This window comes from Gopherus flavomarginatus, chromosome 2, assembly GCF_025201925.1.
Source record: "Gopherus flavomarginatus isolate rGopFla2 chromosome 2, rGopFla2.mat.asm, whole genome shotgun sequence".
NCBI classification, from domain to species: Eukaryota; Metazoa; Chordata; order Testudines; family Testudinidae; genus Gopherus; species Gopherus flavomarginatus.
This window is the reverse complement of record NC_066618.1, coordinates 243,348,659-243,376,270: the sequence shown is the minus strand read 5'-3', so window position 1 is coordinate 243,376,270 and position 27,612 is coordinate 243,348,659. Positions and strand designations below refer to the sequence as shown.

Genomic DNA, 27,612 nt, shown 5'->3' with positions numbered 1-27,612 from the left:
GTTGTTACAGAGGACCGGAGAGGGACTCGGGACCCCAGCCCAGGAGACACAATCGGTTCTGGCCAGTGGGAGGACAATGGGCTGCAGAGAGAGCACCCCGGTGACCTGACCAGCCAGTTCCAGCCAGAGGAGAGCTGCAAGGAGAGGGGACTCGGGCCTTCCTGTTTACGACCCTGTTTACCTGGAGAGAAGACAATGGACAGAGGCGGGGCTTGAGGCCGAGGATATCAGAGGCCCAGCTGGGAAGCAGGGGGGCTCGGGGCTGGCGAGGGGAAGCAGGCAGAGCCCGCCTGGATGCAGGGAGCTGGGATGTGCTGTTATTGTGAGAGGCCAGGCCTGAGGCCCTGAGAGTTTCCTGTGCTGTATTCAATTCTCAATAAACCCTCCTGTTTTATGCTGGCTGAGAGTCACTCCATGTCATAAACAGATAGTTAAGGGTTAATGTCTCTTTCACCTGGAAAGGAGTAACCTGAAACACCTGACCAGAGGACCAATCAGGAAACAAGACTTTTTCAAATCTGGGTGGAGGGAAGTTTTGGGTGTGAGTTCTTTGTCCTTTGTCTTGTGTCTGACCCTCTCGGCTATGAGAGTGATTTTTCTATCTCCTGGCTTTCTAATCTTCTGTTTCCAAGTTGTAAGTACAAGATAGTAAGACAATAAGGTTTATATTGGGTTTTTTTTGTATTTACATGTGTGTAGTTGCTGGAATGTTTTGAATTGTATTCTTTTTAAATAAGGCTGTTTATTCATTTTTTTTTCTTTTAAGCAAATGACCCTGTATTTGTCACCTTAATACAGAGAGACCATTTTTATGTCCTTTTCTTTCTTTGTTATATAAAGCCTTCTTTTTAAGACTTGTTGGAGTTTTTCTTTAGTGAGGACTCCAGGGAATTGAGTCTGCAGCTCACCAGGGAATTGGTGGGAGGAAGAAGTCAGGGGGAAAATCTCTTTGTGTTAGATTTACTAACCTGACTTTGCATACCCTCTGGGTGAGGGGGGAAATACTTGTGTTTTCCAGGACTGGAAACAGGGAGGTGGAGTCTCTCTGTTTAGATTCACGGAGCTTGCTTCTGTATATCTCTCCAGGAACCCAGGGAGGGAACACCCGGAGGGGGAAAGGGAAATGGTTTATTCCCCTTTGTTGTGAGACTCAAGGAATCTGAGTCTGGGGGTCCCCCAGGGAAGGTTTTGGGGAGACCACAGTGCGCCACGCACTGTATAGATTCCTGGCTGGTGGCAGCTTTACCAGGTCCAAGCTGGTAACTAAGCTTGGAGGTTTTCATGCTAACACCCATATTTTGGACGCTAAGGTCCAGATCTGGGAAAAATGTCTAGAGAACAGGGTTGCATCAGCCCCTTCGGGGGTGAAGAGGCCCAGGGGGTCCAGAGTGCTGGACTCGCGGAGGGAACCCACGGCAGAGACAGACGTGTAAGGCTCAGAGAGGTGCGGCTCCAGGAGGTGGAGGGGCCTGACCCCGAGAGAGAGTGGACCCCCAAGAAGGGCTGTCTCACTGAAAGGGGCACCCCCCACGGACCGCACAGGGCCAAGAGTGGGCACGATCTATGAGTCTATGACAGGGTGCAAGCTTTGGCTAGGGGGCAAAGGCTCTGATATGGGGCTGGGGATGAGGGGTGAGGGAGGGGGCTCAGAGCTGGGGTGTGGGGGGGTGAGGGCTCTGGCTGGGGGGAGTGAGGGCTCTGGGGTGGGGCCAGGGATGAGAGGTTTGGGGTGCAAGCTGCCTCAGGGCTGTGGTGGGGAGAAAGGACTCCCCTCAGCCCTCTCTCGCCGCAGCAGCTTGGGGACTGGTGAGAGTCACCTCCCCGCAGCCGCAGCAGCTCTGGTTGGGCTAGGCTGAGGGAGAGGCACCTCTCCCCAGCCGCGGCAGCTCAAGCAGGCCGGGGCTGGGGAAGAGGCACTTCTTCCCGGCCACAGCAACTCCAGCGGGGCTGGGCTGGGCTGAGGGAGAAGTGCCTCTCCCCAGCCATGGCAGCTCCGGTGAGGCTCGGTCGAGCCAGGGAAGGGGCACCTGTGCCTCTCCCCAGCTGGGCAGCTCCAGCGGGCCTGGGATGGGCCAGGCGAGGGGCACCTCTCCCCAGCCATGGCACCTTCGGCGGGGTTGGGCTGGGCTAGGCCGAGCCGGGGGAAATGCACATCTGTCCACCTGTGCAGCCCTTGATAGCCTGCTGCGCAGCCCCCCACAAGTCACCTTTCAACATTCACGAGTCCTACACATGCTTATCACAACATATAGTATACCTCATTCAATTCATCAAATACCCGAATAACAACTAGTGTGTGAAATGAGACAATCTTATGCTCCTGAATGAACTCACACACAGAAGTGATAGAAGACTCAAACACCATATCACCCAGAGGCAAACACTTTTAGGGTGACCAGATGGCCCAATTTTATACAGACAGTCCTAATATTTGGGGCTTTTTCTTATATAGGCACCTATTCCCACCAACCCCGTCCTGATTTTTCACACTTGCTATCTGGTCACCCTAACTTTTCACAAACAGTCATTCTATATGTAATCTCTCAGTACTTATCCTGAAATACAACCTGCACAACACCTTCAAAAGATGAGCCTGGGAACTTAAATTCATAACTCTATTAAACACTAAAAAAATGGACTCAGTAGGGACACTGGTTTTATGGCTCATTACAACAACTTGTAACACACCTCACAGCCTGATAACCCTTAATTGCACACTTTAAATGCCTTTTGCATAATATCTAACCCTCAGTTGCTACGTTTATTTCAAGAGGCTTCTTACAACATGTATTACCCCTTATACTTAATCTGTCCCAACTTGCATTTAGCTCAGACACTCTGATTTCCTTCCCCAGACCTGGAGAAGAGTTCTGGGTAGCTCAAAAGCTTGTATCTTTCCCCAACAGAAGTCAGTCCAATAAAAGATATTACCTCACCTGCCTTAGTTTTTTTTCATAGAATTTGCACAATTCAATTTCTGGTCCAAAAAAAAGCTGGACATGAAGAGGACAAGAAAAAGGGAAAAAACTTGACCAAAGTTTTCAGAATCTCTAAGCTGAAGGACAGGAAAGACTTCAGATCGGTTAGTAGTTGGTCTGAACAAGTTCACCTAAGCCTAACTGGAACGGACTTCCATTGGGCCCCTAATGTGGAGCTTTGAAAACCAGAAAGCTTAAAAAGGGAGTAAGTTAAATGATGAGATTCTGAAAGAATTTTCTGTTAGGGCTCATGTCAAGCCAGACCTACACTGTCTAACAGAGAAAAACTTTTTGTTAGGGCTGTCATGTGATTAAAAAAATTAATAGCAATTTAACAACAATAGAATATAATTTATTTAAATATTTTGGATGTTTTCTACATTTTCAAATATATTGATTTCAATTACAACACAGAATACAAAGTGTACAGTGCTCACTTTATATTTATTTTTATTACAAATATTTGCACTGTAAAAAACAAAAGAAACAGTATTTTTCAATTCACCTAATACTAGTACTGTAGTGCAATCTCTTTATCATGGAAGTTGAACTTAATTCTACATTTGTATATACCAAAAAAACCCGCATTCAAAAATAAAATAATGTAAAACTTTAGAGCCTACAAGTCCACTCAGTCCTACTTCTTGTTCAGCCAATTGCTAAGACAAATAAGTTTGTTTACATCTACAGAAGATAATGCTGCTTGCTTCTTGTTTACAATGTCACCTGAAAGTGAAAACAGGCTTTTGCATGGCACTTTTATAGCCAGCGTCGCAAGATATTTACATGTCAGATGCGCTAAAGATTCATATGTCCCTGGTGCTTCAACCATCATTCCAGATTTTGGAAGGCACTTCAGATTCTTAAACCTTGGGTTGAGTGCTGTAGCTATCTTTAGAAATTTCACATTGGTATCTTCTTTGCATTTTGTCAAATTTGTATTGAAAGTGTTCTTAAAACGAATATGTGCTAAGTCATCATCCAAGACAGCTGTAACATGAAATATATGGTAGAATGAGGGTAAAAGAGAGCAGGAGACATACAGTTCTCCCCCAGGCAATTCAACCACAAATTTAATTAGCACATTTTTTTTTAACGAGCATCATCAGCATGGAAGCATGTCCTCTGGAATAATGGTCGGAGTATGAAGAGGCATATGAAACTTCAGCACAGCTGGCATGTAAATATCTTGCAACACCAGCTACAACACTGCCATGCAGATGCCTGTTCTCACTTTCAGGTGACATTGTAATTAAGAAGTGGGCAGCATTATTTCCCATAAATGTAAACAAATTTGTTTCTCTTAGCAATTGGCTGAACAAGAAGTAGGACTGAGTGGACTTGTAGGCTCTAAAGTTTTACATTGTTTTGTTTTTTTGAGTGCAGTATGTAACAAAAAAATACATTTGCAGGTTGCACTTTCATGATAAAGAGATTGCACTACAGTACTTGTATGAGATGAAATGAAAAATACTATTTATTTTGTTTATCATTTTTACAGGGCAAATATTTGTAATAAAAAATAATATAAAGTGAGCACTCTATATTTTGTATTCTGTGTTGTAACTGAAATAGATATATTTGAAAATGTAGAAAAACATCAAAAATATTTAATAAATTTCAATTTGTATTCTATTTTTTAACAGTGCGATTAATCGTGATTAATTTTTTTGAGTTAATCACGTGAGTTAACTGCAATTCATCAACAGCTGTACTTTTTGTAAAAGAAAACAAAGCAAACAGAAATATTTAAACAACTGACTCCAAGAAAGCCAAAATGCAAGTGTGGAAGTTACATATGACATATACATCTTCTGTAGCATTTGTGTTCTACCTTTTAAAATGAATTACATTTATATACAAGTCTGTGTTTGTTTTTTACAATGCAGAGCCCTTTTTTTAACCCAAAATTTTACCTTACATTTTACAAATTTTACCTTATATTTTTAAGTTTTTATATAGATAAACAAACAAGCTAAATTCAGTCTAGTCTTGTGCATGCAGGTTAGGGGGCAGGTCACCTTTTGCCACCCATGCAAAGGCTGGGCAGAATGTTGCTGCTAAGGACTTGTCTCCACTTACCATGGCTCAACGCTGTGGTGATCGATCCACAAAGGGTCAATTAGTAGATCTAGTGAAGACCTGCTAAATTGACCGCCTATTGCTCTCCCATCAACACCGATACTCCACCGGAACAAGAAATGTAAGGCAAGTGGATAGGAAAGTTTCTCCCATAGACCCAGCACAGTGTAGATCCCACAATAAGTCGACCTAAAGTACATCGGCTCCAGCTATGTTATTCACGTAGCTGGAGTTGTGTAACTTAGGTCGACTTAACCCTGTACTGTAGACCTGCCCTAAGAGTCCCCAGCTCTGTGAAGGAGGGCCCACTGTTGTATCTATGGCACTTTCCAGGGGATGCATCTGGCAGCAGACAATGCAGTGAGCACATGCTGCACCTTGCACCACCAGCAGTAAAAAGCACACTAAAGAATGCTCCCTTCAGCATTCTTTCTTCATCTGCTGTGGCAGAATCTCTCAGGACTCCACTCCTCACGTCCAGCAGTAGAAAATACCACATCCAAGGCAGAAGCCAAACTTAAATAGTCTAATGCAGGGGTTCTCAAACTTGATTGCACTTTGACCCCCTTCTGACAACAAAAGTTACTACATGACCCCAGGAGGAGGGACCAAAGCCTGAGCCCGCCTCAGCCTCACCACCCTAGGTGCAGGAGTCAAAGCTGAAGCCCAAGGGTATCAGCACCAGGCGGGGGACCTGTAACCTGAGCCCTACCACCCAAGACTGAAACCCTCAGGCTTCAGCCCTGGGTGGTGGGGCTTGGGCTTCAGTCCTGGGCACCAGCACGTCTAAGCCAGCCCTGGTGACCCCATTAAAATGGGATCATGACCCACTTTGGAGTCCTGACCCACAGTTTTAAAGCTGCTGGTCTAATGAGACCAAACTGGGGGGCATGGATAATCCCCAGCCCAGAATATTAAAAGAACTAGTGCATAAATTGCAAGCCCAATAGCAAGAATTTTTAATTAATCCATAAACTTGGGGGGGTCATACTCTATAACTGGAGAACTGCAAATGTAGTGCCTATATTTAAGAAAGGAAAAAAAGTGATCCAGGAAACTACAGGCCAGTTAATTTTACCTCAGTTGTATGCAAGGTCTTAGAACAAATTTTAAAGCAGAGAATAGTTAAGGACATAAGGGTAAATGTTGACAGGGATAATATACAACAGTTTTACGAATGGTAGATCATGCCAAACCAACTTGATCTCTTTCTTTGAGAAGATAACCAATTTTTTAGACAAAGGAAATGCACTAGATTTAGTCTACCTGGATTTCCGTAAAGCATTTGAAACAATTCCACATGGGGAAACTATTAGTTAAATTGGAGAATATGGGGATTAATATGAGAATCAAAAGGTGGGTAAAGAATTGGTTAAAGGGGAGACTACAATGGGTCATGCAGAAAGGTGACCTGTCAGGCTGGAGGGAGTTTACTAGTGGAGCTCCTCAAGGAGCTTAGTCTTGGGACCCATCTCATTTAGCATTTTCATTAATTACTTTGGCACAAAAAGGTGGGAGTGTGCCAATAAAATTTGCAGATGACACAAAGTTGGGAGATATACCCAATACGGAGGAGGACAGGAATATCATACAGGAAGGTTTTAATTATCTTGAGAACTGGAGTAAGAGAAATGGGGTGAAATTTAATAGTGCAAGGTCAAGCACTTAGAGACTAATGATAAGAAATTTTGCTATAGGCTGGGGATGTACCAGTTGGAAGTGACAAAGGAGGAGAAAGACCAGGGTTTATTGGTCAATCACAGGATGAGTATGAGCTGCCAATATGATATGGTGATGAAAAACGCTAATGTAATCCTAGGATGCATCAGGCAAGCTATTGCCACTAAAGGTAGAGAGGTGTTATTACCATTGTTCAAGGCACTGGTGAGACCTCATCTGGAATCCTGTGTGCAATTCTGGACTCCCATGTTTAAGAAAGATTAATTCAAACTAGAACAGGTGCAAAGAAGGGCTATTTGGATGATTAGAGGCTATCTGGAGAACCTGCTTTTCAAAAGAAGATTTAAGGAACTTAGCTTGTTTATCCTAACAAAACGAAGGATGAAGGGAGATATGATTCCTTTCTATAAATACATTAGCAGGATAAACACCAGGGAGGGAGAGGAGCTATTTAATTTAAGGGCCAATATTGGCACAAGAACAAATGGGGATAAACCGGTAAGTTTAGGCTTGAAGTCAGACCGAGGTTTCTAACCTTCAGAGGAGAGAAGATCTGGAACAGTATTCCAAGGGGAGCAGTGGGTGTAAAAAAACTAAGTTGATAAGTTTATGGAGGAGAAGTTGTGTTGAGATTGCCCTCAATGGCATATGGCCCATCTGCAGCTGCTATTAGCAAATATCTTCAATGGCTGGAGATGGGACACTAGAGGGGGAGGGCTCTGAGTTACTACAGAGAATTCTTTCGCAGGTGTCTGGCTGGTGGGTCGTGCCCACATGCTCAGGGTCTAACTGATCACCATATCTGGGGGCAGGAAATAATTTCCCCCCACATCAGACTGGCAGAAACCCTGAGTAGGTTTTGCCTTTCTCTGTAGCATGGGGCACAAGTCACTGGCTCTTTTGAACTACAGTAAATGGTAGGAGTCTGTGTAACCTGAAGTCTTTAAATCAAGGTTTGAAGACTTCAGTAACTCAGATAGCAGTTACGGGCCTATTACAAGAATGTGAGGGTGAATTTCTATGACCTGCAATGTACAGGAGGTCAGACTAAATTATCATGATGATCCCTTCTGGCCTTCAAGTCTATGAGCTCTGCATCCTAGCACTCAAGAGAGGAGCAAGGGCATGATTTGGACCACAGAGTGTATCAAAATAGTAAAAGGCCTGGTCTACACTTAAAAATGTGATTAACCTAGCTATGTCGTTCAGGACTGTTAAAAATTTGCACCCTGAGTGCTGTAATTAGGTTGACCTAACCCCTAGTATAGACAAAGCTAGGTTGATGGAAAAATTCTTGGAGAGGTGGATTAACTACAACAATGGAAAAATCCTTTATGTTGATGTAGGAAACATCAACAGTATGGTGCTGACAGCAGCACAGATGCGAGACCATAGCTGTGCCACTATAGCAGTTGTAATGTAGACATACACTAAGTTATGCAGGACCAAATTCTGCCCTTAGTTATGCCATGAACCCTATATATATAGGGTTATAACTTCAGGGTAACCCAGGTGCAACTGAAGACAGAATTTGGCCCACAGTGTAATGATAAAACACAAAAATAAGGACATGGATCTATGTAGACATCAGTGATACAATAGCTAGCAATCTTCGATCATATACTTATGATACTTTGAAAATTTCTTATAAAGGTCTCCAATGTGTCTTATTTACCAGCTGGGGGCTCAAGTATTCTGCATGTACTGAGGATTCTGTCTGTTAGCATATATAATCATAAGCATTCAGCTACAGACCTCCTGGATGATCGAGAGACAAAAGAAGCACTTAAAGATGATAAAGTCATTGCAAAGAAACTAAATGAATTCTTTGCTTCAGTCTTCATGGCTGAGGATTTTAGGTAGATTCCCAAACCTGAGACGTCCTATGTAGGTGACAAATCTGAGGAATTGTCACAGATTGAAGTGTCACTAGAGGAGGTTTTGGAATTAATTTATAAACTTAACAGTAACAAATCACTGGGACCAGATGACATTCACCCAAAAGTTCTGAAAGAACTCAAATGTGAAATTGCAGAACTATTAATTAAACCTGTCCTTTAAATGGGCTTCTGTACGCAATGACTGGAAGATAGCTAATGTAACGTCAATATTTAAAAAGGGATCTAGAGGTGATCCTGGCAATTACAGACCAGTAAGTCTAACATCAGTACCAGACAAATTAGTTGAAACAATAGTAAAGAATAAAATTGTCAGACACATAGAAGAACATAAATCATTGGGCAAAAGTCAACATGGTTTCTGCAAAGGGAAATCATGTCTTTCTAATCTTGTATAGTTCTTTGAAGGGGTCAAAAAACATGTGGACAAGGGGGATCCAGTGGATATAGTGTACTTAGATTTCCAGAAAGCCTTTGACAAGGTCCCTCACCAAAGGCTCTTATGTAAATTAAGTTGTACTGGGATAAGAGGGAAGATCCTTTCATGGATTGAGAAATGGTTAAAAGGCAGGGAACAAAGGGTAGGAATACATGGTAAATTTTCAGAATGGAGAGGGGTAACTAGTGGTGTTCCCCAAGGATCAGTCCTACGACCAATCCTATTCAACTTATTCATTCAAAAAGGGATAGAGAATAAGACGGAGAATATATTATTGCCTTATTTGAATCCATAGTAAGCCCACATCTTGAATACTGCATACAGATGTGGTCTCCTCATCACAAAAATGATATACTAGCATTAGAAAACGTTCAGAGAAGGGCAACTAAAATGATTAGGGGTTTGGAATCGGTCCCATATGAGGAGAGATTAAAGAGGCTAGGACTTTTCAGCTTGGAAAAGAGGAGACTAAGAGGGGAGAAAGTGAATAAGGAAAAGTTATTTACTTGTTCCCAAAATATAAGAACTAGGGGGCCACCAAATGAAATTAATAAGCAGCAGGTTTAAAACAAATAAAAGGAAGTTCTTCTTCACATAGTGCACAGTCAACCTGTGAAACTCCTTGCCTGAGGAGGTTATGAAGGCTAGGAGTAAAATAGGGTTTAAAAGAGAACTAGATAAATTCATGGAGGTTAAGTCCATTAATGGCTATTAGCCAGGATGGGTAAGGAATGATGCCCCTAGCCTCTGTTTGTCAGAGGGTGGAGATGGATGGCAGGAGAGAGATCACTTGATCATTACCTGTTAGGTTCACTCCTTTTGGGACACCTGATATTGGTCACTGTCGGTAGACAGGATACTGGACTGGATGGACCTTTAGTCTGACCCAGTATGGCCGTTCTTATGTTCGTATGTGTTTCCACAGATCTGTACTACAAAGCTCCAGCTTCTACAAGGTATTAACCACATAAGCTAACAAAAAACTGATGTATAATTATCTTTATTTATTTCCCATCACTTATTAGCTTCTGTCAACTTTTGGATATGTACTACATTAATGATCAGAACATATTCATTCTAAATTATTTTTTTAGTATCTGAAAACATTCCGAGAATAAGCAAAACTGCCTTGAGATAAAATAAATAATCCTCAAAACAGTTTCAGTGACAATGGTCCCTGAACACTTTTGTGACTTTAGTATTAGATTTCAGATAGTCGCTAGAAACATTCATGGGGCAAACTGTAAAGTTCAAAATGAAGATAAACAAATATAGTAAGGCAAAAATCAATTACCAAATTTTCTGACTCCTTTTTTTTTTTTTTTATAGAAAAAATTCAAAGGAAACCAACTTTAATATCCAATAGCTCTATTCAGACCTAAAATAAGAACTGCTTGTACACATCTGTTAGTGTCTGCAGAATTTAATGCAAGCATAAATACTTCATCATTACAGCTCTGAAGTAATTATTATGTCTTGCCTCAATTAGTCCCTCACCTCTGTTTGTTACACTGTCTAATGATTCTTTGTGACTTTTGTTTCAGATTTTCTAACTAAAATTCACTGGAGCCCAATTTCTAAATGGAGTGGTTACAATTGTGTCAAAATGCTTTTTTTGGCACCCAGTTTGAAATACTGACCTCCCACTGTAAGCTAAAAGTAAAAACTTTAATTCTGCTCGTCTATCTCCTGATAGTTTATGTAATAGTCATCAAGGGATTGAAAGTAATCTGTGAGATACAGCACAGCCTAGTGGCTATTAATCAGTTTACTGCTTTAATGCAGAATTTTCTATCGTTCCACAGAATCCCCAACGTTAACTCATTAGGAAACATCTAACTGAGAATCTACCCTAACAAAGGTCTGGTATCGGACTATGCAGAGAGGACACTTCCAAATCATACTGTATTTTGAGACAATGTTCCTGTTAATTTCCTAAGGATCACTATGTGATGTAGAATCATTAAGCAACTTTAAGGTAAACTGAAATCCTTTTTGGTCCACCTTGGACAAAATCCTCTAGTCCTTATTCCAGCAAAGTTCCCATCAAAGTCAGTAGTGATCTTGTCTGACTTCAATCTGCAGGCATTAGCCCTAAACTATTTATTGTGAAAATACAGAAGGCAAGATGACCTGTGGAACTTAACCACAAAAGATACAGTAGTAAATGCAGTGGTGGATTAGCCACCAGGCCAACAGGGGCCCCGGCCATTTGGGGGCCCCCGGAAGAATGTGTGGCCCTGCATCCTGACCTGCTCCTCCCACCCAGCACTCCTGTCAGGGAGTGAAGTCAGGGTGTGGGGGCTTCCCCTGATCCCCAGCAGGAGCGCCAGATGGGCGGGGAGCACAGGGCAAGTCCCCACGCCCCAACCCTACTCCCTGGCAGGAGTGACCAGGAGATGGAGAAGGGCAAGTTCCATGTCCCGACCCCACTCCCTGGCAGAAGCGCCAGGTGGAGTAGGTCGGGGGTGCACATTTTTGCAGGGGCCCCCCAGTTGGCGGGCCCCCTGGGCTCGGACCCCATTAGCCTAGTGGCTAATCAACCACTGCTATTCACTCTTCATTGCTGCCCACTACCACTGCTGTGCCATCCTTCACTCTGCTGCCATTGGCTGCTGTGCTGTCATTTTCTCTGCAACCACCTGTCTCTCTACTGCAACCTTTGCCATGTCCCATCACTTAACCTAGCTCTCAGTAATTTCACCAGTTAGCATGAAACTTCACTGCTAGTGCAGGGTGAGCAGTCTCTTTCACTGAAACACGGCCCCACAGCAGGTCTAAGTCTCAGCACACATTCTGCATAACACAAGTGGTAGAACTGAAATACAGTTGTAGCTACATCATCATTTCAAGGTTATTCTGTAGATTAAACAATATGCATTTGTACCTTATTTTCACATAGAAATTTTGCACAAATTAGCTGGCCATTTGATTATAGCAAGTATATGAATGGATGAGACTAGCCTTCTTCCTTATAATTATGCATTCAGTAAAGTGTATTTTGCATTCTTACTCATGCAAAATCAGTCTGTTTATTATTTCAGTGATAAAATTCCAGTTCCTGGCAGCAGCTGTTCTTGTGTTCCTCGATGAATTGAAACAATCATCTTATTCAGAAATTCCTTAACCATCCTATTTTATTAACAAGGTAACATTCCTACACAGGAGCAAGATCTTCTCAGAAGGACCAGTGAATAACTTTAAAAAAAGCGTATATATTCCCTAAAACAAAGAAAAAAAAAACATAATCTTGTTGCCACTTTTCAGCCCAGAAACTTGGGGGAGAAGACTAGGATGAGGAGCCCAGGGAGGGGAGAGAGAGGATAGGCTGGAGTTAACAATGGCAAAAGGAGTCAGGTTTGGGTGAAAACAGAGACAGAAAGGTATGCAACCATCAGAACACACTCCCCTCCAGACCCTGGAACGGAAACCAATTCTTGAGTCTCAAAACTCCACTGCTACCAGCAAAAAGCTGTGAAACTCATTGGCAAAGTGTCTGTCTCATCCATTCTAGTGTTGGTCCACACAGAGAATGGCAACCTACTACTGCTATCAGTCACTTCATTTGTTCAAGTGGCAGAGGTCTGTGTGGTGGATCTAAAGGTTCCAACCTTGCTGACGACTAATGTGGGTGTCAGTACAATGAGATTTCTGTTTTTTCAATTAACTTTTTTAAAAACTTGGGAAATTACATTAAAAAACACTGTGTTAAAAGGACTTTATTAAGGTTGCAACATCAAGCACTCAGATGTTAGGAAATGAAGAATTAAGATTACCTGTGAAGTGCCTTTTTGTGCATATGCATTATGATGCTGCCTTTCATTACATGATCACATATTATTTTTTGCACAGGATCCTGCTCTCATGTGGTCACTGGTGGGCCTGCTCTGATGGTGGAGCAGGTCTGTGAGTAAGGGAGACTATTGTCTGTAGGATGCCTGCCTTATGTAGTGCAAAAATTGGAAGGTGTGAATGAGGAAGGGAACTGTTGGAAGAGAAAAGGTGGTTTTGTAGTTAAGGCAGTTCAGTGCTGCACTGGAGAACTCAGTTTCCTCTCTGCCTCTGCTACAGAGTTTGTGTGTGATGCTGGCTAAGTCACTTAAGAATGGATCCACAATAACTAGGGTCAGATCAAATTCACCATCCATTTCTGTAAATTTCACGGTCACAGCATTTTAAAAATCTTGAACTTCATGGTTTCAGGTATTTAAATCTTAAATTTCATGGTGTTGTAACAAACCATAAATATGTATTTTAAAATGACAACATGTAAACCTGTAAAGCCCTTAAGACTCAGTATTTCTCAAACTGGAGGTCCTGTTCAAAAAGGGGGTCGCAAAGGTATTGTAGGGGGGGTCACTGGATTGTCACCAGTACTTCTGCTCTGCATCTCTGTGACAAAGGGGAACTTGGAAATGGGGAAGAGGAAGAAAAGAGACATGGAAAAGTGACCTGGAAATAGGGAGAAGAGGAAAAGAGAGAGAATATCTGAAGTGAGAAGGATAAGAGTGTGCATGTTTGGAGGCCATCTAGAGAACAAGGAAGAGCAAGTTATTTCTGCGGGCAGTAAGGGAGGAGAGGAGAGAATCTGAAAGATGGAATGAGATGGTTATAGATGGAAGGCAAGGAAACAGCTGGAATGGTCCCTACTTAATGTAAACCACCAAATGTTAATAGGGAACATATTGGAAGACAGGATACTGGACTAGATGGACCTTTAGTCTGACCCAGAATGGCCATTCTTACTTTCTAATGTTCTATAGTGGCAGTTTGTTTTCTTATACACGATATCACTTTACACGATATCACTTATCCTTCCAATATGTTAAGAATGATTTGTTTGTTTGCTTGCATTAGACTTGTTATATCACCTGTGCTAATTTTATTTCTTAAAATAAAGTTTTCAGAGAGCTATATATAGAGGGACAACTTGAGTTCACCTACCACTCAAGTACAGTCATTCCTGAGGTAGGAGAAAAACAAAAATAGAGTAAGGAAGTTGTTCTGTACAGTTTTGGTGCAATACCATTTTCAGGGGAAGTATACATGTAAGCAAGCTATTTTGCAAATTTTTGTAACCTTTAACATATATATTACATACAGTATATATACTTTGGAGAGTACCTTTGGCAATTCCATCTTTAAACCGCTAATTTCAAATGTCGTATTGAGTGTCTCTGAAAAATAGGGACAGTTATAAAAGAAGTGATTATTTATTCTTGGTCCTTAACAACAATAAAGTAAACCATGTATCAGAGGGGTAGCCGTGTTAGTCTGGATCTGTAAAAGCAGCAAAGAGTCCTGTGGCACCTTATAGACTAACAGACGTATTGGAGCATGAGCTTTAGTGGGTATTCACCCACGAAAGCTCATGCTCCAATACATCTGTTAGTCTATAAGGTGCCACAGGACTCTTTGCTGCTTTTAAAGTAAACCATGCCAGTTAAATTTCCATTGACTTCAGAGGGAGTTGGATAGAGACTTTATTTCTTACTCTATTTAGGTTTTCCTTAAAGTACAGAATGCAACTGGAAAATTTGTCTGGCTTGTGTCAGTGGTCTGGAGATCATTAGTGTATGCATTCAAAACTTAATTGACACTATATAACTCTGACCCCTCTACTAATCTACTTGTCTCTGTCACCTTCATCCCCAGCTCCCTTTCCTCTGCCAGTGATGTCATTTCAACACATTTATCTGCCTCTCCCACAACCATCTTTGCACATTCTGTCACACCTGCCCCTTGGTAAACTGAATTAAACCATAAGGCCACTACTCTCACCTCCTCCAAACCCACTCCTACCATGATGCCTTCAAAAGATTAGTCTGAAATAATAGTTAGGTTGAGGATCGGTTGGGAGTAGCAGATATTCAATTTTTTAAAAAGGCAAATATTGATTGCATGATTTATACCTCATCCTTCATTGCTTGTACTCTTGTATGTTGAGTTCTTTGAGTTTAAGACTGCATCATGACTCATGTTATATGTTTGGATAGTACCTAGCATATTGTTACTATTACCCTAACCATAATACATGTAATTGTGTATGTTTGTGTGGTGTGATGAGGTGTCTTTAGGTCACATCCTTCCCCACAACATAAGATGTGGAGCCCTGCTACTTGTGCTGAGGTCTTTGTAGTGTTACCAACATTTAGAGAAGTTTACAATGGACAATTGTCCAAATAAACTGGGGTTCTAGAGGCTGTTATAGTTTGTAGGGTCTGTTAGGTCTGCATGTGCGTTCTGGCAAAGTTTGAGACTTGCCTGACATTTTAAAAATGTTAACAATTTAATTTATTCTTTGTGAGGCAGGTAAACAATATTATCCCCATTTTACAGATGTAGAAACTGAAGCCCAGGAAGGTTAAAGCCAAAAGTTTTAACCTTGGTGTGTGTGTTTATATATATATATTTGCTCAGCACCTCTGAATATCTATTTAGGTGCATATGTATATACGTATATGTGCACCTAAATCGATATTCAGAAGTGCTGAGCAAATGCAGCTCCCATTGACATGAGAAAGAACTACAGACTCTTCATTCCTCTGGATTTAGTTGCCTAAATTTAGGTGCTCAAGTTTGAAAGCTTTGGCCTGCATGACTTGAACAATGCCAAAAAGAGTCTGTGCTATAGCTAGGATTAGTCCCTTGCCAGTTGCCCTCGGTCCCCTGCTTAGCCTACTGAATCATGCTGCCTCTACTGATATTGAGCTGCCCCCTTCTGGCTGCTCAGCAGTTGCACTGGCTCAGCTAGAGGCAACCAGCTGGTATGAAATATGTGGTGTCTCTAGCTATCAATGGTAGGCTGGACAGAAATTCTCCTTTACTTTTCCAGGTCCCCCAAATTAGGGGGCCCGCAAAAACTGGCTGTGGTTAGCATGGTTTTATATCATCATCTAGAACTATTCACAGACACAGAACTATCCCTGTCCATGCTGGTCAGTTAAACAGCTTTCTAATGAACCTGCTAGCCAGGGCCGACAAGAGGAGGGGAAGCCGATACAAATTACCAGGGTCCGGCGGTTCAGAAGGGGGCCAGAGGCCTGGCTTCCCTAGCTTCATCAGCCCTGTTTAACTGGTCTGCCCTTGCTGGGGGGCCTGAAAAAAAAATTTTCACTGGGGCCTGAACTCGCTCTCGGCGGCCCTGCTGCTAGCAACAACAGTGTTTAAACAGGATTGTAGCTAGCAAGGTTCTGTTCCCTGTTTTTCAAAGGAGAACTCTCAAGTTTATGCTTACCTCCCTTCAGAGTTCCACAAAATGAATAGTCATCATCAAATCCACTGCAAATAACTTTTTTCTGTGCTAATATGTTTGTAGCATCATACCATACATTCACACTGCCCTCCAAAAAGATTATATCATTCCCTATTAAAAATAAGCAAAACATAAACTGATGAAATCTCCACAAAACACATTCACTCCCTACATGAGGTGAGAATCATGCACATTAATGGTAACTACAATATTAAGCTTAGTACTCATATAGGCTGCAACTTAGCAAGATGTTGATGTACGTGGCTATTGGTTGGAAAATTATTCTTTACTCCCCACAAAAAAAAAATTTATTCAGATTTTTTGGAGAGTGTTGTCGAAAAACAAAAAAAATAGAAAAAAAATTCATTTAAAATGGCAAATTTTCAAGTTTTTGGACAAAAAAAATTAAATTAAAATTGGAGTTTCCACTAGAAGAAATCTGTTATAACTGAAAAGCCATTTTCCATTCAAAAGAAATATGGAAAGTTTTTAACCATTTTCAGCGCTTAGACATATGCACCCAAGTTGTTCCATTGAAGTTAGCGATCTATACAGATGATTAAAATTAGACACATGCTTAATTACATTGCTACATTGGGGCTCTCCCTTCAAAGAGATCCACCAAGATCACATATCCCCTATGAGGGGACTGCTGGGTGACACTGAATCATGCTATGAAGGACCTTGAGTAGACGACAATGAACTAACACGTTTTTAAAGGTGTTAAATCCTATCCACACTAGCATTCAAAATTGTGAGTTAAATGTGTTAGCTAACACATTTTTAAATGCAGTCTATTTTTCTAGTTTAGATAGGGATTTGGGTAGAATGCTGAAAATCTCAGACACATAGGAACAGGCACTCTCCTGGCACTTCCACTCTTCTCCTAGCACATATAACATCTGCCAAAAGTCTCTTCTTTCCCTATAAACAGCCACTCCATCTTATTCGATTATGAAGTGTAAGTTCTAAGGACCAAACTCTGTTGTGTATTTGTAATGTTTTTCATATTATTAAGAAACCATAGCGAAGATTGATTTGAATTTGGCATTTAATGCAGGAATATACTTTGAGCCCAGTTTTCTAAATTGTTTTCTAAATTGTATGTGAGCAATTATGTGCCTAATTTATGTGCAATAGTCATGAATGGTTGAGTAACTGCATGAGCAAATGGATAGTTTGCACACACAACTACTTTATTAGTGTGTAAAATTATGGTAATTGCATGCACAAGTGAGTCACATTTAGTGCATACATCTTGATATAAATGTGTCAGAAAATCAGGTTCTTTGTATATCACCATGATTTATCTTTTCATGTTTAATCATGAAAAATTTCTCCTAAATAGCCTTCTCATTTAGGATAGAGGTTTAGAGATAGAAGTGACGTATCCTCCTGCAAATACAGCATTTAATCCCCCATATTTGATGGAAATAACAAAAAGTGACTTACTTGGAATCAATGAAAGAGTAACTTTCCAACGGCTTTCACTAAAGGAACAAGGTACGATACTAATGAAGAAAACATCTTCCATAGAATCTAAATTTAAAAAATGTAATAAAGTCATCATGAATAGCACTATCCATCAAAAAATGTTTGTAAATGATCCTTCTAGATGCCTTCTTACAGGCAGAAATAACATCATTCCACTATGAAATTAAGTATTAAGAACAGCAGGTTGATTGGTTTGAGAATATTTGTTACAAACACATGCTGCTATATTTATGTATGTTTTGAAGACATGCATTTTGCACACTATCATTGAAGGGAGGCTATTAACATGATTGTCAGACAACAATATCCCCATCCACACTGGAAGCCTGCTAGCAAGAACAGTGCTTAAACTTGGTTGTCACTAGCACGGCTTCCAATGTACTGGAACCTTAGTAGATTATTCTGTATCATGGTTTGTACATTCTACAAGATGCAGTTCTCAGTGTAAAATACAGGATATAGTACAAAATGCACTGCCTGTTCAGTGTTGGAAAGCCTATTATTTCACATTTTTATAAGCAGTCATCAACCCACCTCCATCTCCACCCCACCTCTAGAGAGAATCCAGTTCAATACTTCTGTTTTAATGACAGAAATCATGTCAGATTAGTTTACTTGTACTGTCTTTACAGGACATGATGCACTATTTTATCCATGATGAAAACATACAGTAACTCCTCACTTAAAGTCATCCCGATTAACATTGTTTCATTGTTACGTTGCTGATCAATTAGGGAACATGCTCATTTAAAGTTGTGCAATGCTCCCTTCTAACGTCATTTGGCAGCTGCCTGCTTTGTACACTGCTTGCAGGAAGAGCAGCCCGTTGCAGCTAGCTGGTGGGGGCTTGGAACCAGGGTTGACTGGCAGCCCCCCATCAGCTCCCCGCTCTCCTAAGTTCACTAAAGAGTGGGTCAGCTTACTTAAAGGGGCAGTGTGCATTTATCTCTCTTTCCCACACACAAGGTGTGCGTCTGTCTCTGTCTGCTATGCTGTCTTCCCACCCCTCTCGTTCGTGCTGCCTTGTGTGAGAGGCTACATTAACAACAATGTGTTAACCCTTGAGGGCTCAGCCGAGTGCTAGTTCAACAATTAGCAGGAAGGCATTCCCTGGGAAATATCTCTCCCTCTTCCACCCTCTAACTTCACCACCCCAACCAAGCTTCACAATCATCATAGCTGTGAACAGTATTAAATTGTTTATTTAAAACGTATACTGTGTGTATATCTATATAATATATAGTTTTTTGTCTAGTAAAAAAAATTTTCCTTGGAACCTAAATTCCCCCCATTTACATTAATTCTTATGGGGAAATTGGATTCGCTTAACATCATTTTGCTTAAAGTCGCATTTTTCAGAAACATAACTACAGCGTTAAGCGAGGAGTTACTGTAATCTGACTGAGTATCTGGGGAGTGCTGAGGAATAGGTTGGGATATAATGTACTGTGGTATTTACTGGTTGCTATGCTAACTGTTCTTACTGTACTCCGCTGCTGGCTGATATTCCTAAGAGATTGTAAATTGTATTGTCAGGGAGCCTAAAGCTCATGCATAGGCATTTAACATTTTAACATTTTAACAAAAAGAAAATAAATGCAAAGCAGTTGTAACAGCAAATATTCTTTCTATGTCTTAGGTTATAGCTCATTCTTACTAATAATACAACATGAGTGATGTGTATGGAACTGTACAAGACATGACACCTGCTCTGTGGAATGTACAGTCTAAGGCCCTGATCCTACACCAAGCATCATGTGGGCAGACTCTTCTGCCCACAGAGTTCTGTTGACATCAGTGGGGTTCCTTTTGGGTGACTCAGTGCCAGATCATGGCCTAAATTAGAGCCTATGTACCACAGCAAAGGAGTAGGGGCAACAGAGGAGGAACAATTGAGAGCAAAGTGGAAAACTGCCGCCCCCCCCCCCCCCCCCGCCCACACACACACTTCTTCTTCAACTTGTACTGAGTTAGCTGCCCCACAGTTTCACAAGTTTCCAGGGCCAATAGAAACTCACATGAAATCTACGTAACAATAAATCTGTTGCACTTCTTGTCCAACTTGATTAACCACAGCACTAGAGAAGCACATTTAAATTTACCTTTTAAGTTTTCCCAAAGTCACCAACACACATGACTGTCCTGATCAGAAGCTAACCTCTCTTCCATCCCACACCTTCCGCAACATGCACTGGTAATATCTATGAATGCACAGTGTAATTGCTATCATACAGAAATTGCAGAATACTATAAAATATATACTACCCAAACTACCAAAAAAAAGCAAAATTATTCTTAAATCTCTAGTGAGTCATTTCTTTATCTTTCTGGACTCCTCAAAGAAGCAAATATAAGAGAAAGAAAGACAAGTGTTTGCTGAGAGGATATCCATTCTTGAGCAGACACCACTGAAAATAAAATACTTACTTACTTACTTACTTACCACAAAAGGAATATGATATTTCTACATCTGAGGAGCTGCAAAGCAGTTTTTTTCCTTGTGATTCAGTGAATCCAGAAGTAAACAGGATGAAAAAAACAAGCTGAAACATGCTTGCATAGCTTCAAGCCTTTTGAAAATAAAGGGGGTACTATCTGGGTGAATATTTTACTTGAACACTTTGTTTTCAGGAAAGAGGAACAAAGTTAGACTTAGTCATCACGAGCCACATGATTGCTGGGGGGGAGTTGGTTTTGTTTGGCTTTTTTTGTTACATTTCCTCAAAGTCTCTGTACGCTTAACTTGATATTTTACTGAATTTATGCCAGCTATCTTTGTGATAAAGTTATGGGAAGAAGGAGAAATTCTTTTTTTTTCCAAGGTGATCACATTTTGGATTGTATTAGCAATGTGGTTTTAAGCCACAAACGAATAATGAAAGAGAAAATATTTTACACGAAATAGGGAAGTTGAAAAAATCTAAATAAATGATTACCGCAATTACGTAAAAGGAAGTGTAGTTGATTGATCAGAAGTAGCATCTCAAAGCATAATTACCATGGCTGAGGAGAGCTTTGCTGTGTAATTTAGAAATTCAGAAAAATCTTTATTCAACTGATTTTAAAAAGTTCACTTTCTTATTGAGCTACATTAGCCAAAGATTTTCCAAGAACATATTTCACACACAGCTTACCATCACTAAGAAATCTTAGTATTTGTAATAAAATTGCAAGAAATCTAATTAGATGACAATGTCAAACCTAGAAGGGACAACGCTTGACCGTGACTAGCTGACATGATACAGAAGATGACCATGTCAGCTAACATGTCAGAGATAAAATTTCTCGATACTTTAAATGACTGCTTCATGGAGCAGCTGGTACGGGAACCCACAAGGGGAGAGGCAACTCTAGATTTAATCCTGAGTGGAGCACAGGAGCTGGTCCAAGTGGTAACTATAGCAGGACCGCTTGCAAATAGTGACCATAATATAATAACATTTAACATCCCTGTGGTGGGAAGAACATCTCAACAGCCCAACACTGTGGCATTCAATTTCAAAAGGGAGAATTATACAAAAATGAGGGGGTTAGTTAAACAAAAGCTAAAAGGTACAATGAATAAAGTGAAATCCCTGCAAGCTGCATGGGCGCTTTTTAAAGACACCATAATAGAGGCCCAACTTCTATGTATACCCCAAATTAAGAAACACAGTAAAAGAACTAAAAAAGAGCCACCGTGGCTTAACAAGCATGTAAAAGAAGCAGTGAGAGATAAAAAGACTTCCATTATAAAGTGGAAGTCAAATCCTAGTGAGGCAAATAGAAAGGAGCATAAATACTGTCAAATTAAGTGCAATAGTGTAATAAGACAAGGCGAAGAGGAGTTTGAAGAATGACTAGCCAAAAACTCCACAGGTAATAACAAAATGTTTTTTAAGTACATCAGAAGCAGGAAGCCTGCTAAACAACCAGTGAGGCCCCTTGACGATCAAAATACAAAAGGAGCTCTTAAAGACGATGAAGTCATTGCGGAGAAACTAAATGGATTCTTTGCTTCAGTCTCCACAGCTGAGGATGTTAGGGAGATTCCCAAAACTGACCCGGCTTTTGTAGGTGACAAATCTGAGGAACTGTCACAGACTGAAGTGTCACAAGAGGAGGTTTTGGAATTAATTGATAAACTCAATATTAACAAGTCACCGGGACCAGAGGGCATTCACCCAAGAGTTCTGAAAGAACTCAAATGTGAAGTTGCGGAACTAATAACTAAGGTTTGTAACCTGTCCTTTAAATTGGTTTCGGTACCCAACGACTGGAAGTTAGCTAAAGTAACGCCAATATTTAAAAAGGGCTCTAGAGGTGATCCCGGCAATTACAGACGGGTAAGTCTAACATCAGTACCGGGCAAATTAGTCGAAACAATAGTTAAGAATAAAATTGTCAGATACAAAGAAAAACATAAACTGTTGAACAATAGTCAACATGGTTTCTGTAAAGGGAAATGGTACTAATTTATTTGAGTTCTTTGAAGGGGTCAACAAACATGTGGACAAAGGGGATCCAGTGGACACAGTGTACTTAGATTTCCAGAAAGCCTTTGACAAGGTCCCTCACCAAAGGCTCTTATGTAAATTAAGCTGTCATGGGATAAAAGGGAAGGTCCTTTCATGGACTGAGAACTCGTTAAAAGGCAGGGAACAAAGGGTAGGAATTAATGGTAAATTCTCAGAATGGAGAGGGGTAACTAGTGGTGTTCCTCAAGGGTCAGTCCTAGGACCAATCCTATTCAATTTATTCATAAATGATCTGGAGAAAGGGGTAAACAGTGAGGTGGTAAAGTTTGCAGATGACGCTAAACTACTCAAGACAGTTAAGACCAAAGCAGATTGTGAAGAACTTCAAAAAGATCTCACAAAACTAAGTGATTGGGCAACAAAATGGCAAATGAAACTTAATGTGGATAAATGTAAAGTAATGCACACTGGAAAAAATAACCCCAACTATACATACAATATGATGGGGGCTAATTTAGCTACAACGAGTCAGGAAAAAGATCTTGGAGTCATCATGGATAGTTCTCTGAAGATGTCCACGCAGTGTGCAGAGGTGGTCAAAAAAGTAAACAGGATGTTAGGAATCATTAAAAAGGGGATAGAGAATAAGACTGAATATATATTCTTGCCCTTATATAAATCCATGGTACGCCCACATCTTGAATACCGTGTACAGATGAGGTCTCCTCACCTCAAAAAAGATATTCTAGCACTAGAAAAGGTTCAGAAAAGAGCAACTACAATGATTAGGGGTTTGAAGAGGGTCCCATGTGAGGAAAGATTAAAGAGGCTAGGTTTCTTCAGCTTGGAAAAGAGGAGACTAAGAGGGGATATGATAGAGGTATATAAAATCATGAGTGATGTAGAGAAAGTGGATAAGGAAAAGTTATTTACTTATTCCCATAATACAAAAACTAGGGGTCATCAAATGAAATTAATAGGCAGCAGGTTTAAAACAAATAAAAGGAAGTTCTTCTTCACGCAGCCCACAGTCAACTTGTGGAACTCCTTACCTGAGGAGGTTGTGAAGGCTAGGACTATAACAGTGTTTAAAAGAGAACTGGATAAATTCATGGTGGTGAAGTCCAAAAATGGCTATTAGCCAGGATGGGTAAGGAATGGTGTCCCTAGTCTCTGTTCGTCAGAAGATGGAGATGGATGGCAGGAGATAGATCACTTGATCATTGCCTGTTAGGTTCACTCCCTGTGGGGCACCTGGCATTGGCCACTGTAGGTAGACACATACTAGGCTAGATGGACCTTTGGTCTGACCTGGTACGGCCTTTCTTACGTTCTTGTGTAACTCATCACAATCATGTTTAACACAATTAAATTTAGTGAAGACAAAGCCTACAAGCACATGAACCTGATATCATTTAGCAGTATGTTCTCTACACATAGCTATTCGCTTAGCCTTTCCCCTCCCCCGCCATTCTCTTTTGATTTCTCTCTTTGTATTTATCGTTACTGTTCCCATACTCTTATCTGAAGAATGCACTTTGCAAAAGAGCACCAGGCACAAGTACTGAATAACTGGGAATTAGAGTGGGTAGGAGAAGGATGTCATGCATGGTATAATCAATAAGAGGCATGAGACTGACCTAGATATTTTTATAGGGAAGACCCCCTTGACCCTCAAACATGGGGCCCCTGATGCAGTGCCCACAAGTAGTTAACCAACATTTAAAAAATAAATGAAAATAAAACTCCTCACCTCTACATTATTCCCTCTTCTGTGTTTCTCACTGTGTTGTGCCTTCTCTTCTGACAATATACTAGAAGTTCTTTGGCAAAGAGATTTTCCTTATTTCATGTCTTCCTTAATGATAAGCACATTGTTGGTGCTTACAAATGAGATTTGGAATATGATGCAGATGAGCATTAATCAGCCCACTAGACAATGCCCAAGTCACCAAGAATAGGGCACACTCAGTTGTGTGAGGCCAGTGTCTATTGTCATCAAAAGAGGGATGGCTCTGAGACCTGAGAAGCTAGGTGATTCTTTCACTGTCTTATCCGACTGCATTCTAATGACTATTTGCTAAACAGATGTCTATAATATTTCTATAATCTCATTAATTTTTGCATTTCTGCCAGATTTAGTAAAGAGCTTAAGGTCAAGATTTTTAAAAATAGAATCCTAACTTTAGGCTTCTAATTCTATTCTAGGCTTCTAAATAAGTGGCTTGATTTTCCAGTGGTCTGAGCATCCAACAGCTCTCATTGAGTTCAGAAGAAGTTGTTGGGTGCTTAGTATTACTGAAAATCAGATCACTTATTTGGGAGCTTAAGTATAATTTAGGAGCCTAACTTTATGCTAGAATTTAAAAAATCATAGCCTACATTCCAGATTTAAAACTAGTTTGAAACCAGTAGTCCAAAATTTTCAAGTGCCTTGAGTATTATAGTTCTCTTAACCTTACTTTCTATCTACAAGGACAAGACAAAAATTTTATGTAACATATTTCACTTTCACTAATTACCTCAATTCTGAAGACTAGACTGGATCAACACTCACTCAACAAAATCAGGACTAATTCAGTTCTCAGCTATTTACATGGGTGTCAAAGCTTATCACCACCTTTAAGAGGGGAAAACTATTGTCCAACTGAAACTATATGTACAAATTTCTTTCAAACATATTTATCTTGGAACCTTGTATTAATGGTATTACTATTTCATCACAATTAACCTTCCTGATTCTTAAATATTTCTGCATGCCCTTCATAGATCATAAATTGTAGTTATTACTAAGCAACAGTGATTTCTACAGTGTAAATACATATATTTAATTATTATTTTAGTTGTTCTGCACATAAGAAATCAATTAAAAGATTACATACAAAAAAGCAACTTTGGTAATTTTATCTGACCCCCACCACCATAGTATCTGAGTGTCTCAAAGTATTAATGTATTAATACAAGTATGAATCTCTCATAACACGTGTAATATAGAGGCGTATTTTACCCATATTATACCGGGAGAACAAGCACAGAGAGATTAAAGGCTTGATTTTCAGAAGTTGTGTTTCACAAGGCATGATACCTGGAATCCAAGGGGGTTGGAAAACAACTTTCATGGTGACCCCAAAGTGGCAAATGAGTGATAGAATCCATTAGATGCCCACAACACTTGGTAAGCATAGTGGGGACTTCAATAAAAATATGAGATACTACCAACTAATTAATTGTTAGTGAAGTATATGTATTTCTAAAGGAGATTACAAATTTCAAGTAAGAAACAACGGCTTGCTCTAAAATATTTTCAAAACTATCTGAAGAGCACTAGAGTTTACTCTGGATTGATGATGTTTAAGATCAGGGCATGCACAAGGAGGTGGCAAACAGGGACACGAGCTCCCTCAAAAATCAGTGAGGGCACAGAACTCCTCCAGCTCCAGGGCTGCAGCAGGGAGACCTTGCTCCGCTGGCCCCAGGGGGAGAGTGAGCTTCTCTGGCCCCAAGGGGAGCTGACAGATCCTCTGGCCCCGGGACCGAAGCAGGAGCACAGAACATGCCCCTCCAAAAGCCATCAAATGTTTATTCCTGAGCACATCCCTGTTCAAGATTGAAATTAAGTTTGTACACATGGCTTTCAAGTTTAAAAATCCTCTAAAGGAAAACAAACAATATAATACAATAGGATGGAACTGTTTCTTGATTTCTGAATTTCTGTAGTTTTCTTAACTAATATCCATATTACAAAGTACATGCACATACTTTACCTATCATGTAATTATGTATATATTGTGATATGTATGCACCCTTGTAATCCATATCCACCATATATTTATTTTCCAAAATTACTTTTGCAGTGAAAAAAAATCAGTTTTGCTTAAAAAACAGCAAAATATGTAATTGAAGAAGAATAAGTGGCAGAAAGGCAGAATGAACAGACAGCAGATTAATAATGTTTTCACATTTGTAATGGCAAAAAGAAACAGAAGATAGGGAAAGGATTTAGGGAACAGAATGTGTCATAATAATACAATTTTGGGCATATTAAAATAAGAGGGGTAAGATAGAAGGCAGGCTCTTTATTAATTATTGTCAGTCCTATTGTAACACTAAGCACCCCTGTAGTCACACCCTACACTCAACTGCAATAATCTTTGTACAAAATATGCCTTGTGAGGTATCATTTGAAAACTACTACTAATGATCACTACTAATAATCTTGTGTGATGTATGTATATGGTGGGTATTCAGAGTTATGGACCTATGCTGGAATCATAACTAAAATGTGTTCAAGCCAGGCACATCAGGGGGAGTTGGTAAACAGAACTGCTTAGACAAAAGAACGTGTATTTGATTCTCTGACCAGCCCAATCTTCGGCAAAGACAACAAAGGTCCATTTTTACATATTAGGTAAACAAAGCTATTAAGCTAACAAGTGGGGAAGAAAGAGCATGAAGCTTCCTTCACCATCAGATTCTATGTCATCTCCCCTACAGTTTAAGTAAACTTTACTTTGACGGGCAACCCTCAGAAGAATTGATTTCAAAGGTTTACTGATCTATACAGATAGGGGGCTAAACCTCAAGTGATAAGCAATTGAATCAACTGATTGAATAGAATATTAGCACATCACATAAGGTATTTTATGAATGCCTGTAACATGCTGGTGATTAATGTCATTGTAAAATGTATTTATTAACACTATATAAGGAATTATGGATGCTTATTGATATTAGACTGTACAGTCTGCCCAGACAGGAGGGAATGTCACAGCTATCTACCTGTCTGCTATGTAAATTAAGCATGGCAGAATCAGAACCAATAGAAGCCCTATTTTTATACAGGGAGCTGGGAAGCCCACAGGAAGGGGAGAACAACAGGTAGTCAGCCTCCTGGTGGACACAGAAAGCTAAGCACACAGGAGGGCTTCCTGCCGCCTGAAGCAAGGTCACTGAACTTTGGGAGATATAAAAGCAGGGAGAGAAGCCATCTTTGGCATCCATTACTGGACAGACACAAGGGAACAGAGACCTTGCAAGCTGAGAAAGATAGATCCTTCAACCAATGGAAAGGGTTGAAATCTCTGGAATTGAATATAGGTGAGAAAGCTGTTAAGGTAAAGATCTTTCACTGAAGAAGGCAAGGGAAGCTAGTATCTTGTACTTTTGTGGAAGGTCCTGACTGAGAAAAAGTTAGCCATGGCTGGGAAGAATGACTGGTGAGAAAAAACATCATGAACAAAGCCTGTATCTTGCTATATTAAGTTTTAGACTTTTAGATGCAGGGTTTCGCATTTATTTGCTTGCAACCCTTTCTAACTTTGTTCTTTTC

The 27,612-nt window shown here is 40.4% G+C and overlaps 1 protein-coding gene across 3 annotated transcripts in view; it reads right to left on the bottom strand.

The window, feature by feature from the left end:
• LY96 (lymphocyte antigen 96) overlaps positions 1-20,679 on the bottom strand; it is a 91,013-nt gene extending 70,334 nt beyond the window's left edge. For 2 of the 3 annotated variants that reach the window (XM_050941412.1, XM_050941410.1), the window contains exons 1-4: positions 20,270-20,679; positions 17,785-17,871; positions 16,315-16,443; positions 14,202-14,254 (exon numbers count right to left, since the gene is read on the bottom strand). In XM_050941412.1, the coding sequence (XP_050797369.1) occupies positions 14,202-14,254; positions 16,315-16,443; positions 17,785-17,871; positions 20,270-20,378 (378 nt within the window). In that variant the 5' untranslated portion in view covers positions 20,379-20,679. Of the gene's footprint in view, positions 1-10,970; positions 12,300-14,201; positions 14,255-16,314; positions 16,444-17,784; positions 17,872-20,269 lie in introns of those variants that run through there. The other variant, XM_050941411.1, reaches the window with a different exon arrangement.
• Between the last annotated feature and the right edge of the window lie 6,933 nt (positions 20,680-27,612).